General features: G+C 37.7%; 1 protein-coding gene across 1 annotated transcript; it reads left to right on the forward strand.

Moving 5' to 3' along the window:
- The first annotated feature begins 205 nt into the window (after positions 1–205).
- On the forward strand, positions 206–15,894 carry AGA (aspartylglucosaminidase). The gene is made up of 9 exons (XM_051790454.1): positions 206–384; positions 2,227–2,380; positions 3,003–3,115; positions 6,322–6,434; positions 7,416–7,530; positions 9,446–9,521; positions 10,255–10,362; positions 12,441–12,574; positions 13,355–15,894. The coding sequence occupies exons 1-9, from the start codon at positions 231–233 to the stop codon at positions 13,453–13,455; spliced, it is 1,068 nt and encodes a 355-aa protein (XP_051646414.1). The 5' UTR covers positions 206–230; the 3' UTR covers positions 13,456–15,894.
- The last annotated feature ends 2,655 nt before the right edge of the window (positions 15,895–18,549 follow it).

The following is an 18,549-nucleotide window of genomic DNA, read 5'->3' on the forward strand; positions in this document are numbered from 1 at the left end:
CGGAACCACACCCGCCTGCGGCCGCAGCGCTCCCCGCGGCCGCAGCGCTCCCCGCGGCCGCAGCGCTCCCCGCGGCCGCAGCGCTCCCCGCGGCCGCAGCGCTCCCCGCGGCCGCAGCGCTCCCCGCGGCCGCAGCGCTCCCCGCGGCCGGGCCCTGCGCGCCTGCGCCGCCGCCGCCGCCTGGTTGGTGCCGGCCCAGCGGGGGCCGGGCCGGGCCGGGCCGGGCGGTGATGGCGGCGGGGCGCGGCGGGGGTTGGGCGGCCGTCGTGGTCCTGGTCGTCCTGCTCCTCTTGCTCGTCGTGTTGCCGCCACCGGGCGCAGCCTCAGCCGCCGCCCTGCCTGTAGTCATCAACACCTGGGCGTTTAGGACGGCCGCGGAGACAGGTGTCCCGGAGGGGGACTGGGGCGGGTGGGGCGGTGCTGTGCCGCGCCGCTCGCTGCCCTCCTGGTGCGTTCTCTCGCTGTGAGGGACCGCCAGGCGGATTTGGGAGTAGGTGGTGGCAAGAAGGAGCGAGCTGTGACCCTGCTGCTGTCAAGCGGCGCTGGGTGCAGCGGGCCCGGGCTCTGCTCCCCGCCTGCCCTGTCCCGGGTCAGAGAAGCCCCGCTGCCGCAGGGACGGGCAGGCTCTTGGAAAGGGGCTCGGGCGCCGAGGCGCCAAGTTACCCCTCGTATGGGAAGGAGCTTGCCTTTACACTGGTGGTTCCCTGACGCCGAGTCCTGGTGTGGCCTGAGAGCCTGCAAGCAAATGGTTTAACTTTCCGCGCTGGGAAAAAAGGCGTTTAAAAAAAACAAACCAAACAAATCAGTAGAGAGGGGGGTTATGAACTAGAGATACGCTAGATTAAGGCATACTTTTGCTAATGTGGTTTGCACTCTTGTGCCTCTTTGCAGTGGTTTTTAAAGGTGCCCTTTTGAGATTCGTTCTTGCTCCCCAAGGATTTAGGTAGTTATGAATATTTTTTTTTTTTTGAGCTCGGTGTTTTGTGATGTGTTATTGACAGGCAAAGCACATTTTCTTATGGCAATGTAAATTAGTTGTGAGTACTGATTTTAAAAGACTTGCGGGTTATTTTATCGTAGTCAAGTTGTAAATAATGCCTTACTATGGAATTCTTACTTGTGAAATGGGTTACCTATAAAGCCTTGTATAGGTCAGAAATAAAATATACTCGTGAAAACTGCAAGGCCTTTTGCAGCTTCTGAAAGTTTGTGTTAAGGCTACTGACAGCAATAACGGTAATAGGAACTGGAGCAATACTCCTCACACTGAAGTTTGTAATAAAAGACAATCATATGTGGAGTTGGATGCATGGCATTAAGTCTTACTTTTTCCTTGGTGCAGGAAGCTTTATGCAGTTGCATGTGGCATTTGTGATGGTAGGGCTTCTTGGGATGGTTTATTGCTGCAAAAAAGATCTGTGTGCATTTGCTGCCTCCCCTATGCTGGGTCTGTCAGATGATGTAGCACCAGAGCGAGCACAAGGAGGAAGTAGGACAGCAACTATCAGTGCCAGCAAGCTTTTCTGCCTTGGGAAGTTTTGCCTGGGTCCAACCTTGTGAAATCTCATATGTGCAATGCCTTCAGGCTCAGCATATTCAAACCATGTTGTTTGGCATGTCTGTAATGTCTTACAAAACTGCACCGTGATCTAGATTCTAAAGAAGACTAAGGTTTGGACAGGAGAATGGAGACTAATTTTTTATATACCATTTCCACTTTAGTTTTATGGTTACGTAGTTACTGATATAGATTTAGATCTTTTTATTCTGCAGCTGGACACTTACTATTCTCATATGAAGCTTTTGAGGGCTGCTTTTTTTTTTGGCCTTTTTTTTTTTTCTAAGATGAAAGTTTTATTTCCCCTTCTCTCTCCTCCCAGAAGGCTTTAAACAAGCAGTGATAAAGTAATGATTGGTTCTGGGCACAGAAGGTTGTTTGATGTATAGAAGTTGTGATGGTTGTTAGTAAAAAACAGAAGAAAAGCTTTGTTTCTCAGTCAGAAACACTAAACAAATATGAAAGAAAAACAATATTTAAAAAAGTGACGCTTTACATTCTTTCAGTTATATTTATATTTTGACTTTATTTCATCTGTAAGTTACGGTTTACTTTTATTTATCCACTTATGTAGTGCATCTGCATTGTGTCCGTCTTTAAAACATTCTTTAAAGTAGTAGTGGAGACTGTTTTCCCTGGTGACATTTAATGATTTGTGTTGATTATAGCTTGGAGAGTACTGGAGTCAGGAGGTTCTGAGCTGGATGCTGTTGAGAGAGGCTGTGGGCAGTGTGAGATTGATCAGTGCGATGGGAGCGTGGGATACGGAGGAAGCCCAGATGAAAGTGGAGAAACAACTCTGGACGCAATGATTATGGATGGGTAAGGAAACTACATGGAGGAGAGAATGATCCCTATATTAGCACATTTAAGAGTTGTTACAGGATCTTGTTGCTTTGGGGCTCACTGTGCGACAAGTTATATGTTAACTTGTGGAACTAGGAAAAATACTGACTGGTGGAAGAGTAGGTTATGAATCTTCATATGTAGTGTGGTAATTCAGTTCTAGGTATAGAAGTTGCACAGCAGATGGTTTGTAGCATTGTTAGCTTTCCCTTTATATTCAATCCATAAATATTTCCCTTCTGGAGGAGTTGTCTTCTGTAATTTATTTGCTATTTAAAGCTGTCCTGGTTAAAGAGTAATTGCAAGTGTGTTGTTCATGTTATGAGTTTATGTTACAAAATAGTTATTTTACTGAAAATATTACTGTAGATGGAGTTATTGTTACTTGAGCAACATCTCCATGCCTGTGAAAGGAAACAATATACACAGGAATTTTTTCCCTACTAGTGTGATGCCATCAGTCCATGGCATAGAACAATTAAAGCGTTATGTTAAAGGAGCAAGCTTTTTGATTTAGATGAGAACAGATCTTGTCTAATAAAAAGGTGTGCAATTATTCATGTATTTTTAATAAGTTTTAAATATTTTCTGTTTCCAGCAACACTATGGAAGTTGGGGCTGTTGCGGATCTCAGACGTGTAAAAAATGCAATTGGTGTAGCACGAAAGGTCATTGAATACACTAAACATACATTATTAGTGGGAGAGTCAGGTAATTATTCCTATAACTGTTTCCAAGCCATACCCTTGTCTAAAACACTTCCTGCTAAAATTGCCATGTTTTAATCTTGGTTATATAGGTGGAAGAATTACTTGACAATAAAATCAATTTAGTCAAATAATTCAGAAGTTTTTATTTGCTCATTCTGTGTGTATGAAATAGGTTTATTTTTAGAAGAAAAAAGCATAGTTTTATGGTTTTCCCACTAGCCTAACTGCAAATATTAACTTGTAATCCCAAGGCTTTGCTAATATCACTGATATCTGAGTTTTCAAAGATGATTTATTAAAAGACAGTATGGAAACTGTTAGATGTAAATGTTGCATTTAAAACCATGGAGTAACTTTTTCTAAGGAATGGCAGAATTAATAGACACAGCAGTTACATTTTACTACTTTGGTATATTTTGAGCATGATTATTGCATTTCATAGTTTAAAAATATTAGTGAGAACTTGAATGAAAAAAGTTACATTAGAGGCTCTACTCTTAGGCACAGCAAAAGAGCAGTAGCAAACTGGAGGTTGAGCTTTTTAAATACAGGCTGCTGTTGGTAGAGTAATACCAGTTTCAAAAAGAGATGTAACTTCCAGGGAGGTGTGTGAGTAGTGAGCAGGTTTCTTGGCTCACAGTTAAGGACTTTGAAAATGTACATACCTACTCAGAAGGAAATTTGGAGATAAGTGTGGAAGTTGACATCTGAGCATTAATGGTGATTCAAGTGCTTTGAAATTGATAAGAAAAGATAAAAGGTTCTTGAAGAAATTAGTGTGTACAGAAATAAGTGCAACAGCAGTTTTTTGATGCGATCTTGGGAGGACGCTGTTTGACGTGTTTGAAAAGGGAGACATGCAGATTCTGTTTAATTTGAGAAGAGGACTAAGAGAAATTTCACAGGTGATGCAGAAAAAGAAATTGGCCAGGTGTTAAAAACAGAGGAAGAAATACTCATAATACTCATTTCCCCATCGTTGTTAGTTACCAAAATATTCTTAAACTTTGATCGGTAGAATTAGCAGAAAAGATAATGAAAGTGAAGAAGCAGAAGAATTAAAGTGCTGATCTAAAATATGTTTTCCAACCTAAGAAATAGCTCTTTGCATAATGGAGGCATGTGGACAAGGTTGTTATGCTGAGTCCCTGCTGCCAGTGAAAACTTCCTCAGAAGAAACTGTCTATCAGTAGTGGCTAAAGAAAGACAGAAAAGCCAAAGATTTATCTGAGTAAAAATTGGAGATGATGTTTAACGTTAGTGAATTAATCAAAGCAGTGGAGAAATTGAGGAAGAATATTTCTTGTGAAGAAATGTATTTTCTGTGGAAATTGGAGCTTGGATAAAAGAAACTGTAGTTGTCGTCATCAGGTGAAGATTGATACATTTGAATCTTAAAAAATGCATGTGAGATAAAGAACAGTTTATTTTCTAAATAAAAATATTTACATTTTTACCAGAAGAGCTAGCTAGAATAGTAAACTCTTTTCATATAAATGCATATAGTCTCTGCAGGCATTTTTTTATTCAAGATACAAAATTGCTGAGATTATTCCTTATTTTTCTCCCAGTAACTAAATGGCACTTTTATTTGAATATACTTAACGATATAATCCAGAGAAGTCTTTGTGCCTCCTAAAATTGCATTTTTATGAGTGGTTGACACTGAAGAGGAGGAGGAAGCAAACTGTGGCATGCATTAATTTTCTAGTCATCTGTTTGTCCTTGATGTGCTCAGATATTATTTCCAGACTTAGTTTTTCCATTTTCTTCTCAGTGATCATGGAGAAGCTAACCACCCTGTAGATCCTTAGGTTCTGCTTCATGGCAGTGGTGTAGCTTTCATTGAACAGATACAGATAACTACACTCACCAATTCTTGCATTGTTAAAAGAGCTGTTTTTTGTCTTAATTCTTTAGGGGTGAGTCTTAGCAAACAATCAATAAAGCACATGTATATCAATGTAGACTGAATGTGGTGAGGGATATTACAAGTGAGGGAAAAAAACCTCTATTTTGGTTATTGTCTGCCAAGAAATTTTCTTGTTTGTCTCTAATAGATAGGGAAGTTTCAGTGTCAGTGTGCCTGACCTTTTTCTCTTTTTTTCCTATCAATATTTAAACCATAATCCAAGTAAAAAGTTCAGAAAGTAAAAAGACCAACTCCGCTTTCTGGAGTAGAAACAATGCTTCAAAAGTTATGAAAGAATTCCTGACAAACATGCACAAGCACAATTTTATCCTAAAAAGAAAAACCAAAAAAACCCTAAACCCTGCCTATTTGTTCTAGAAATGGGAAAATGAATATCTATTTAATTGAAGTTGTCAGTTTTCCTCTGAGTGCTAAGGAACTTTAATTGTGTCAGTTGTTAAGAAAAACTTAGAAAAGCTGTCCAGAAATAATTCAAGGCTTCTCTTAATTCTTGGAGTAGATAAGCTTGTTCAGCTGTATGTTATAGTGACGTTATTATCAAGGATTGATAATATAAATTCAGGCATCAGAACCTAGCAACAGTATCTGTTACTGGTTAGTATCAAAGGTATTTTCAACTAAAAGATGAAAGAACAGTTGATCTTTTTTCTTTTCCCTTTGCCTAACGATAAAAGCTACTCTTAGAAGTGTAGCATTCTTTCATTGCTTGTGTTGGTATTTCTTTTGCTCCCTTGGCTCATACTATATTAATTTTCAAAACAAGCTGTCACTTTTCAAGCTGCAAGGAAGAAGTGTAATATGATGTAAGCTGGTGGATTGCTTTCTTCAAGTATCAGTGTTTTAATGGCAAATGTTGTGCTACTGGGTTACTTACATTTTATAAAAGACTAGCTTTTTAAGGCAAATATATTTGTATCATTTACTTAAATATTTCTGTGACCCATACAGCCCAGACCACTCTTCCTACAGTTTATTTGTGTCCAGTTGATTAACAGAATTGAATTTGTTTCTCTTTCAATGGTAAAACTTATATGTATTAACATAGTTATAGTGAATTGAAGAAATTTGATATTGCCAATGAAGGGAGAGTTTGCTACTGCAGTTGTACATCACTCTAATGGCTGATACTGCTCCCTGAAGGCATATTTCTCGTCTCCATAAAGGATGTAGAATTTCTTGATTTCTAAAAAGCATAACATGAATGCATTATCATAAAATGTATAAATCTGTGAATAAATCAATGTGGTTTTTTTGTTTTGTTCTTGCTTTTCAAGCCTCCCTGTTTGCTGTAAGAATGGGGTTTCCATACGAAGATTTAACAACCCAGAAATCACTTTCGCTGTATTCAGAGTGGCTTAATCAAAGCTGTCAGCCAAACTACTGGAAGGTACAGTGCAGTGGTGGCAGTGAAGAGGGGGTTTAGAAAGTCAGTAATGCAGCAATTGCCTCTTCCTTTTAGCTTATATTGAAGTTACACTTGACATGTGAAGAAAAAGAAGTTTTGCATATTAAACAGAAAAGGCTTGGAATTACCAAGCATTTGGTAGACTTGGGAATTGTATGTGTCTAGTTCTTATTTCTTAGATCTTGCTGGTTTTGACCTTGCTGCAGTAGTGTTTTGGTGTAGCAATTATTTTTTTTTTCCAGTTCTTAATTGGGACAGGACTTCTCAAGCTAAACACAGCAGTGTGTATTTTTTGATGCATGTATAAATTTCTGAAAGAGAATTTTACAGGAGTAATTAAGGTCTCTAAATACTTAGTTGTGAGGCTTCATGCAGACCTGTGAATACATCAGATTAGTGCAGCTGTCCATTAAATTTGCCTGCTGTGGCGAGGTTGGCTTGGTTGGAGGGGTTTTTTTTGCTTTGGATGTTACAGATTTCTACATGTTTGTACACCGTATTCATTGTTTCTTGAGTATGGAATGCTGCATTGCTGAACCAGTTTAATTCAGTTTTGATTTTTTTTAATTTTCAAGATATTTTCAGTTGGGAAAATATCTTGAGTATGATGCTGACTTGACAATAATATCTTGACATTAGTACAACAAACTCATTTTGTCTGGTTGTTTCTTTGACTTGAAAATTTTCTTCATGTCATTGAAGAATGAGCTGACTTTTTTTTTTCTTTGACCACGGGAAAATCTTTAATTTCAACAACATAACTTTCTAGTAGGAAAACCTTTTTACTATATTATACCAGAAATCAGTCTTTAAGCAAAACAATTTGTGGTATTTCAGTACAACTGTATGTTTTAAGTATTGGGCATCCTGTATGGCAGATTATAGGTATTGATTGTAGTATTTTTAAATTTATTGGTATTGAAGTATAATGTATTATTTATGCAAATCAAAAAATATTTACAGAATGTGGTACCAGACTCTTCAAAATCCTGTGGACCATATAAACGGCCTGGAAAAGCAACTTATAAAGAAGAACAGACTGTCTCACAAAGAAGCGTTCAAAACCATGATACTATTGGTAACAACTTTTGGTAACCCTGATGCTGATTTTTTTCTCATTCCTCTACAGATTAAATCATAGTAATTTTAAAGAAAAGTATTTCATATAGTAATTATTTCCTGTTTATAGTGGTTTCAAGATTCTTTTACTTCTGTGTTAGGATGGAGTGCCTAAAAGTAAGATTTGTTTCTCTTTTTTTTCCAGCACTGGCTGCACAGCCACTTGCTTCATATTTGCCCTTAGCTGTTGTTCATCACCCTACTGCTTTTCTCGCAGATACCTTGGCATAATTGCTTGGGCAGCTATGGATGCTTAGAAAACTGATTAAGATTAAAAATAATTATTTTTATCTTGATTATGGTGTTGCTTTCAGAGCAACTTAAAAGGCATTACAGTGGTGGAAGAAATGAGTAAACAGGTAGTCCTGTTGCCAACTAAAAGCAGTGTTTGTCTAACACTCCTGAAATTTTTAGAACAAAGTTTGCTTTCATTTGTCTTCTGTTCTGGCTTTAGACTAAATCAATAAACTTCTCCAGAAATTACTATGCTTAAAACAGGCTAGCAGTAGTAGTCCCAAAAACTTCTAAGAGTTTACTGATTGAGGACTGTTAATTGCTAAGCCTATAAGCTGGTTAAGGAGCAGATCAGACAAAGGAGTAGAGCAGTTACAGATTCATGTCTTTTAAAGCTTTTTACTGTGTAGTCTTGAAACTAGCACTTTTTGGTTTAGTTTGGATTTTCCTCAGTAATGCAGAACTTTTCGCCTGATGGTATTTGCAATACCAAGAATTAAAAAGTTATTTCAAGTGTGAATCTTTTTTCTTTGCTTCTAGTTCACGCTGCTAATAACCAATTAATATTCTCCAGAAGTTGGACAACCCCCCAGATTCTTAAATTGATAGCTGGTTTACTTTACTGGGGTAAACAGTCTTTAGTTAGTGCTGGAAAACTCAGAAATTGTGGCGTGTCAGGAGAGGGGAATATGGTAAATACAACTCAAGAACTGATGTATCATTAAGTAGTTGTAAGCTGTTTTGTAGTAAATGACAGTGTTTTGTATTAGCATTTCAAGTTCTCCTACCCCATTGTTTTATATATGAAATGTCTCTGTGACTAGCACATTTTGAGAAGAGTCTTCATTCATAATGCATTTAAGACATTGGAAGGATCTAATGTCCTTCCAGTCTTTTTACATAGGACAGAGAGTCAGTGTCTCTATGCTTTTAGCTTCTACTGGTCAGGAAACTTTTGTGTAAGAAGTAGGTACTGCCTGTTGAGGTCAGAGAACCGGAATTCAGCTCATCACATTCTGCTCCTTGGCTCTCACTTTGTATTGCAGTTTTATGCTAGCAGCAATTTATGCCCTCTCTTGCTCTGTGGAGGTGAATTCTGGCTATATGGAGAAGCAGCTGATCCCAAATCCTCTTCCAAGTGACAGTCTAAACTTCTCTTGTATGAGGCAGTGGCTTTCTTATCAGCACAAAATTAGCAAGGGGTAGGCTTATCCATCTAGTCAGTATGTCACCATCTGCCAAATTTAAGCTCATCCTTCTGATTTTTTTTTTTTTTAATTTCCTTCAAACACTATTTATAATTTCCTTGGTGGTTGATGTAGTGACACCAGGTAATTTTTCTCTACTGCTTAACATAGATGTATATCAGGAGGCAGTGCTTGGGCAGAAGTAACATACAGCTCTGAACAGTGTGGCACTCACTATTTTACATTCTTTTTTGAGCTCTTGTAATACATCCTAAAAGTTTCCAAATGTCTTTTAAAAAGAACATGTTTTCCTTAAGAGTACAACTCTTGTATTTCAGTATATCAGTAATTTGAATAGTCTGTGCATTGTGGTTCTTTTTATAAGCATAGTACTAATTAAATAAATTTTTTAGGAATGTTTCTGAATATGTTTCATCCTGTTGAAAATCTTAGGTATGGTTATAATTGGTGTGAGTGGAACCGTTGTTTCTGGGACATCTACTAATGGTGCAGTCCACAAAATTCCAGGGTTAGTATCTCGGGTTTTACAAAAAGTTTTTTCTCCACCTTGTTCCTATGTTAAGCTTGCCATGGTGTTGTAAAACATTAACGTTAAGATCACAAAATGGCCTTACTTATTTCTGTGCACTGCCATAAATCCTAATGCTGATTGAGTTGCAAGATGATTTGTGTGTGTTTGAGGGAATACTTGTTTTTCAACTGGCTTAATTCACCATACTGGTGAATTAATTAATTAATTAATTAATACACAAACAACTGGCACAGTTTTGAGACAACTTATAAGGCAAGGCACCAGAGACAAATAAGCATTTTGGAGAGGTGCACAGTCTCCAAAGAAATGTACATAAAATCAGAGCCCCAGGCTTGTATTTTATCCTTGAGATACTTTTTTTACCCAGTTAGAATTCTTTTCTGTTAACCAAGTCAGACAACTTCGGGATTTAGCAACAAGTTATTGAACATATTAATGTCCCCAGCTGCTTACTGTTGCCCACAGGCTAAACCTCACTGGCCTAGTTATAGTCAGTATAATAACAAACAGTTGTGCATAGGAGGTGGATTAAGCCTCAGGTCAGTCAGGTTATCACAGATCACTCATATTGGTAGTTTTAAGATAAGACTTCTGACTGCTGTAGAGTGACCTTTTTACCTGTTCTGTTCTCCTGTGGGTTTGACACTAAGTCAGCTGGAGGCAGTAAGGCTGACAAAGTTGGGGTTTTATTTTCCATTGTTCACTACAGCCGTGTTGGAGATTCTCCGATAGCTGGAGCAGGATCTTATGCGGACAGTACAGCTGGAGGAGCTGCAGCCACTGGGGATGGTGACATTATGATGCGCTTCTTACCCAGGTTTGTCCTTAGGGCAGACTTTGCCAGCTTTTCGCAGCAGAATGTAGACTCAGCAAATGAAGTAACTGATTAAAAAGACACTATAACTTGCTGCTGAAGTGGGAGTAGAGGAAGGAGTGGAAGAGGAAAGAACAGCAGCAGTATTAAGTTATTGTTATAATGTGTCTTAAAAGAAGAGACAAATATCTTGATGACAGATCCCTTAATGCTGCCAAGCTGTGAGCAAACAGGCAGAAGGTAATGAGTATATTTCCAACCTGTATGCTTTTTAACAGAACTGATTAGCTTTCTCCTCCAGAGTGTTTTATTATGTGGGAAATAAGTATCATAAATTGTAGAGAGGAGGAGACATGGGTCTCAGATTATTCAGGTGGGGAGGTGTCACCGCAACAATCCTATGTAATTGCATCTAATTTGAAACTGAAAGAGGTGTTTTAGTGCTATCATCGTGGTTCTATAAACTGTGTAAAATATGGCTGTTTTCATCACTGAGTGTTGAGACTCATCCTTGTGGGTTGGTCTCAGGAATGAGTTATGGAAATCCATGCTGAACATAATGGGCTCTGATGCTTGAAGGACTATATAGAAGCTCAGGTGCTTTTTCTGAAACTCTGGCAGCTAAGAATGCCTGCTAGCTATTGCATATTCACTAATATCCTCAATGAAATTCATGCTGTTCCAAGCCAGTCTTGAAGTAAATTATCTATCCTGTCATGGCAGATAACAACAGCAGTAGTTAGTTGAGCTGTACCATGAGCTTAGTCAATAAAAACTGATATTACACTTTAGCAGCCTGAAGTATTTGGCTGTAATGCTTAAAAGCATTTTGTGTTAGCTCCAGTGGGTTTTAGAAAACAACTCAGCCTAGATGGTTAATCACTGCTTCCTTGTAGATAAAGATTTTTACTAAATCCATGTTACTTAGATATTCCCACATGGAAACAAAGACTAAAATTGACCTGCCAGAAGTGAAGGAAGTGCCAAATAAAGGGCGAAATTGCTAATATTTGCTGTCTGCCTTCTTTGTGATAGTAATTTCTTACTGAGTTTTTGATTAGTGAAGAGACTCCTGTGAAATATAGCTTTATATTCGGTCAGTTATCTTTCAGATAAATTGAACTTACTAGATTGTTAGAATAAATCAAAGATAATAGGAAGTCTAAAATGCAAGAGAAGTTCTTTTCTGCAGTACTTTGATAACACCTGTAGGTAAAGCTGTCTGTATATCTCTTAGTGTAGCAGGAGTTGGTGTTGGTACGTGCGTCTTTCATCATGTTGTTTGCTTGTAAGTTATATCATATGTTGTCATTTAATCTTCAGGTTCTGAAAGAAAATGGCAACAAAACTAATTTTTTACCTCTGAGGACATTTTTGAAATGCAACTGATTCATCTCAAGCATTTCCCATATAGTCATTTGTCTAATGGTACTGTAGATAAAAAGAAAGTTCATTTTGATTCTCTTTCATTTAAACTAAGATTTTTTTTTCAACTTAGTTTGCAAAAAATTTAAAAGTGTCTCAAAGTCTTGATCAAAACATTGTACCTTCATATTCATAAAATAAAGAAAACATGTCAGTTTTGGTGTTTTCAGAAACCTAATTTTTTTCTGAAAGTTTTTTTTTAATAGTCACTGAAATCAATAATTTATTAGTAAGATAATATTGGAGATCAGTTTTCTTCAAAAAGTTTTCTTGACATTAGCCTTTTTGAAAACTCGTGATCACTTCTAATGTCAAACTCAATGAAAAATAGAAGCCACTAACTCTTTAGTTAAAGAATGCAAAGAAGCTGTTAATCTTTTGCTTAGCCTCTTCTGCAAATGATCAGTTATCTCTTGGCTTGGTCCTACCATAGAACAATAGATGGTATAGATGACATCTTGCAATTCCTTTTAGTCTTACTTTTAATGACTTTTTATGTAGAACTTGAGTAATAATTGCCAATACAAGATGGCCTAAAAATTACTTACTGTGTGTTTTCATTATTCAAAGAAACCAAGGTCTCTTCAGTGGTATTTTAAAATATATAACCTGAGTATGGCTAACTGTCTGAGTATGGGGTCGTTTTTTTTTTTTAGTTATCAAGCTGTGGAATATATGAGGATGGGAACAGACCCAACAGTAGCCTGTCAGAAAGTCATTTCCAGAATCCAGAAGTATGCTCCAAAGTTCTTTGGTGCTATCATTTGTGCCAATACAACTGGAAGTTATGGTATGTATTTTGCTTTGCAGGCAAAGGTGCTTAACCCTTACTAGATCACAGAAGTACAAAACTGAAGGTGGATTTTAAAGCAGAAGTCTTTATTCTTTGAGGACTGCAGTAATACTGGCCATTTGTAGTACTAAATGCTGGTTACCAGGGCAGTTATGTCCTAGTGCAAACTAGGGATACTGTAATTTTCCTTTGCATTTTGATGTCTTGGATTTACGCAAAATTCATGGAAGGCTTAGGAACAATCAAAAATATTTATAACCTTGATGTGTTTTCCAGAACTGCGTATGATTAATTTGAAGGTTTTAAAGAATTCTTATGCTTTCCCTAGATGTGGCATAAGGGAGGGAGAACGTGAATGTTAAGCATGGCTTCAAAGCTTTCCAAGAGCAGTCATTGTGCCAGGCATCTCATTAGTGAACTCTTAGATCAGTATGAAGTACAATTTGCTAATCAACATGGATTATTTAGTTAGACTGCTTATTGCTGTTCTTTGATCTCTTACTTCCCATAGTTCTGTGTTTAAGAGATTAGTGTTGAAGGAACTCATTAAATTAATCAGGACTGAAAGAGAGAGATATTTTCCTAACTTGCATTACTTTTTTGAATTGTATTATAAGGGCATTAATTGCACTACAGCAGCCAGTAGTACTGTATTTTAACTTAAATACCTTCAAGATGTCTTGGGTTAAACAGATTGTAAAAGAATAATTACACCATTGTAGTAGAATTCGTAACTGGGTCTTTAGATGATAAAATTTTTTTTTCTTTCTTTCCTAGGTGCTGCATGTAATAAAATTCCAGGATTCACTCAGTTTCACTTCATGGTTTCTAACCCTTTGCTAGGTCGACCAACTGAGCAAGTAGTAGATTGCATTTAATTTCTTTTGGCCTATTAGCATCTCAGTTTAGAAGAGGAAAGTGCTAAGGTTCCCTAGGAGTTACTTTTTAAAATGGTTGTTTCAAGCATCTGATGGCTTATATGATCTGTTTGTTTTCCTGAGGTCTGAGTAGCTAAAAGTAATGAATAGTAACCATTGCACAGGACCTTTGCTTTGCCATTTAAAAACATATTTGTCAGAAATCTCGAGTAAAGGGCTGGAACTATGACTCTACACAGGAGACTTATTTTGAGACTACTTAATTCTCTTTCTAAGATTTAATCTAGGTTTTCTTTTCTCTTGAAAATAAAATTGCGTAAAAATGCCGACAAGCAAGGAAAGGGGGTTGAAGAGTAGTGGAGACTATTTCAAAGCCTTAATGAAGAAATAAGAGGCATCTCCTTATGGACCATTCTGTCTTGTTTCACAACAACTGAGAATACATTTGAATAGAGAGAACATGCAAGCATCCCTGGTAGTACAAACCTTCAAGGAATATTGTTTGACTCTGACTGGATGTGAAGAAAATTGGAAATCTTCCTGTCACCTGGTTTCTGTAGTGGAAGTTAAGTTATGAATCATAGTCACAGTGATTTCTTTGTCACTAATATGCTGTGCACTTGCCCTTTCCTGTAGCACATTTAGCCCTGCAAAGGAGCAGTTGAATACCTAGAGTATGACAGTTACCTACAGTTTTGGGTTTTGTCACTTTCTGTGTCTAGAGACAAAGGATTCATTTGTAACAGAACTCCAGGATCATGAGGATTGTTCCATAGGTATTTGAAGATCTGTTTGATTATTCTCTTAACTTGGCAGCCTGCTGATCATTTGATTGAATCTGTTAAACTTGAGCTAGGAAAATGTGAAAGGTGGGAGCAAATAAAATGAGTGTGTCTTGTCACTTTAATTATTCTTTGTCTACTTGAATAAAATGATTGGGTAATAAAAGCACACCTTAATGTATCATGTATAAGTAAGTTTGTTTAGATGCTTGTGTACCTTAGAGTGATTGTTCCAAGGTGGTATCTTTAAAAGCTGGAAATAAACCACTCAAACTAGAATAGCTATTTTCAATGGCCTGCTGTTGAAATTCATCAACAAAGTGATTTATTCAGAGGATTCGCTTCTGTCATTGGATCTTCAGAGCATCTTGTAGCACAGAATTCACTGCAGGCCACAATAAGCTTTTATCAAGTGAAGCTCCAAGTGAGTATATCTGTCGTGGTTTAAGATAAGTTTTCTACCTGTCCTACTTACAACCTTCTGCCATGGCTGTTCTATCTTCAGATAACTCAGGCAGTCAAGTGCAAATAGATTAATAAAATCCCAGTGATTGTTACATTGAAGATTGCATTGTGGATTATAAACGTAGGAGGTTCAGTACTGGGAGCTGAGCAGTAATGTTTCAAAGTGCTACAGCTGAATCCGCCAGGACTCATTTGTGACAGAGGCTGGGAACATCCATGGCACGCTTTCTAGTGTGCTTATCTCACTGTGCTAGCTAGTGTATGACAGTGGAGGTTATGGGTGCCCTGTAACAGTGTACCTTGAAGTCACTGTTGCAGTGCTAACTCCCCTCCTCTGTGCTGGATGACAGCTGGCTGAACATGAGCCAGGTGGCCAAGAAGGCCAATGGCATCCTGGCCTGTATCAAAAATAGTGTGGCCAGCAAGACCAGGGAAGTGCTTGTCCCTCTGTGCTCAGCACTGGTGAAGCCACACCTCGAGTGGTGTGTCCAGTTTTGGGCCTTTCACTACAAGAAAGACACTGAGGTGCGGGAGCATGTATAGATAAGAGCAATGCAGCTGGTGAAGGGTCGAGAGAGTAAGTCATGTGAGGAGTGACTGAGGGAGCTGGGATTGTTTAGCCTGGAGAAAAGGAGGCTCGGGGGAGACCTTCTTGCTCTCTACAGCTACCTGAAAGGAGGTTGTAGCAAGGTAGGGATCAGGCTCTTCTCCCAGGTAACTAGAGACAGGACAAGAGGAAATGGCCTTAAGCTGTGCTAGAAGAGGTTCAGGTTGGACATCTGGAAGAATATTTTCACAGAGGGGGTGCTCAGGCTTTGGAATGGGCTACCCAGGGAAGTGGTGGAGTAACCACCACAACACTGCAAGTGTTCCATAAATGGCTGGATATGGCACTTAGTGCTACAGTTTAGTTGGCATGGTGGTATTTGGTCAGAGGTTGGACTTGATCTTGGAAGTCTTTTCCAACCTTAATGATTCTGTCTTAATTACTTGTCTCCACAAGATGTAGATACTAATCCATGTGGTTTGACAATGTAGCTTGTTTTGTTATGGTGAATTAGTTATAAATGAACAGGTTAATTTTTGTAAATTATTTTGATATATTTTTAATTAGACAGTGTATTATAATATTAAGAATGTACCATTCTGATGTTATGGGCAGAATTCTGAATAAAAAAATAAAATGCCTTAATATTTTGTCTCAAAAATATTTCTTTAAATGTTACTATTGGTGTTCTATTATGCTTAGCAGACACATTAATTTTTTTAAGAAAGATAAATATCAAGTAGAAACTCTTGCCAAAAGTTCGTTCCTCCACGTAAGTTCCATTAAATTTACAACATTGCTTATGTCTGATCTGATGACTGCATTTGCAGATTGCATTAGTCATCATGGTAACTGAACAGGAAAAATGCATCGTGATACTCTGTCACTTTAATTTTTTGGCTTTTTATTGTTTCAAGTTTCAAATGTTTAAGATACTTCTCTATTGAAGGTTCAGTAACTTGAATTCACAAATGTGAATAGCCTCAGTTACAAATGAGCTTTTTGTCAAAAATTGACAGCGTTTTGTAATTTTTTCCCTATTGATTCATTTCTTCTAAAAGAAATTAAATTATATATATATATATATATATATATATATATATATTTACAGGTTAGAGTAGTATTTCATAATATTATATGAATCAATCATAATGTTAGATAAGATTGTAATTGCAAAACTGAAGTGAGAAATATAAACTAATTTCTCTCACATAGAATTTTAGGTCCTGGATGTTTTATTGTTTGAAAGTCTGAACAATGTTTGCCTTCATGTTAATTTTCACAGGTTCTGTTACCACATTCCTTTTGCTCATGGCCTTCACTTAAATTGTGGTATATTTTCTCTGTTGTTTTGTGGACCTTGACAAACTAGATTCTCTTCAGGACTCCTTCTTCTTTGTGGGATAAATAGGGTTTTTCAGCAAGCTGTTTTCATTTGTAACCCAAATTCTCCTGCACGCCTTCCTGCCCCCCATTCCTGCTGCATGCCAAAGTAATTTCATCTGTGACTTAAATTACATTTTAGGATGACTTTTGTTAAGGGTCAGTGTTGCATACTACTGATGCCATTTCACAAAAATTTCAGAAATCACCTCCAGACCAAATAGATACATAGCTTGCACTCGCTGCAAACTGCAGCAATTTGTAAAGCATTCTCTGGTCTGTCTAAAACCTTCTTCCCTGTAAAGGTATGCTGCTTTTCCTACCTCCCTCCTCTATAATCAGAAGAATCCTAGTGGTGTTTTTCCTGTTCTGCTGCCATTAATGGTGTTTTATACTTTCTTCAAATGGGGAGTTTGTTTTCTAAATGTTTTCTCTATATTAATTTTGCTTTCTTTGCTATCAGCAGACCTGTCATAACAGCTTTCTTGACACATTCTGACTACACCCATCCAAGTTCAACAGTTGATTAATTTTCTTTCTGAAGTTTATTTCATACATGATTCATACACAGTCTACATGATGTAGACTGTGTTTTATTATTTTGTCAAGTGGTATTTGGCAGAGAGGATCCCAGTTCTGCATGTTTGAATTCTTAAAGGTGGGATAATTACTCAAGGAGTAGCTCCCAGTATCGCCATACTACAGATTTAGAATTACACTTAGCTGGATCATGAATGCTTATTGTTCTTAAGTAGATGCTTAATGGTATATGTGGTTATTTATTAAATACAATCTGACAGGCTATTTGAAAATAAGAATGCTTATGCTTGCTCACAGTACTGCTCCTGCATAGTCTTTGTTATGAGATAAATTCCAAGAAAATTATCGTAGATCATCTGTGAGAATTATAGTTGGATTGGCAGGCTGATACCTAAAGAAGTATAAAGGAACTGAAACTTCTTGTAAATTAATATTTTTATCTGTAGCACTTTTCCTGAGCATCGAGGAACAATGTAGAACTGAGAGTTTCCTACTTTTCCTGTGTAACCAGTTCTTTAGTTATGTGGGTTTTTTCTGAAAGATTTACAATAATGGATGTAGTAAAATACTATAAATTAAAAGAGTGGATGTAAAAAGTATTATAAACAAGTTTAATTCATATGCAGTCAAGTGTGTTTTGCTAATTTGGTTGTTACTGAAGACTAATTTGTATGTTATAAAGTAGAAAATAAATTATGTTGGAGTAGCTTCAGTGTTAATGAACTGTAGCTATTTAAGTTCAATCTGTATCCATTATTACAAATCTGTCAACACAAAAAGTCCTGTGGTCTCACTTCTCAGCAAGAGTTATGACATTTTTTGTTACTGCTTAGTGACAGTGCTAGCCCCAAAATGGGTTTTTCAGGGTAACATCACTTTGTCACATGAGCCTAAGAGTTTTTATCAGCCTTTAACTGATTTCTGCAGTGCTACTTCTCCCTGCCTGCTATGTTTCTTTCCTGGAGATTACTGTTCCGATACCAGGACTGGCAGTCCAGGATGTGCTTCATGCCAGATCCAGCAGTTTAACCTCTCTGACCTCCATCTTGCACTGAGAATAGCAGTACCTGCACCCCATTCCATCGGCTCTGCTGTGGGGTTTATAACTTCTGAGCAGCAACAAACAGCTCCAAGGCAATTTGACTGTACTTGTTTCCTGGGAGAGTATGCATCAAGAGTATGTATCATACCATCCTTATTCCCATGACTTGACCTCCAAGACTCATAGTTAGAGCAGTGGTAATAAAATCCGCAAAAAGCAACTATAATGAACAAGGAACAATTAACTAATAGTGAAGTGCTGAAGACAAGGTTATATTTCAAGATTGTTCATCTCTCAAGGATGGTTTCAGCTGGGTAAAGATTTTGCTGCCCCAA

This window comes from Manacus candei, unplaced genomic scaffold, assembly GCF_025592945.1.
Source record: "Manacus candei isolate 608988 ecotype Guabito, Panama unplaced genomic scaffold, ASM2559294v1 h1tg000028l, whole genome shotgun sequence".
Lineage (NCBI taxonomy): Eukaryota > Metazoa > Chordata > Aves > Passeriformes > Pipridae > Manacus > Manacus candei.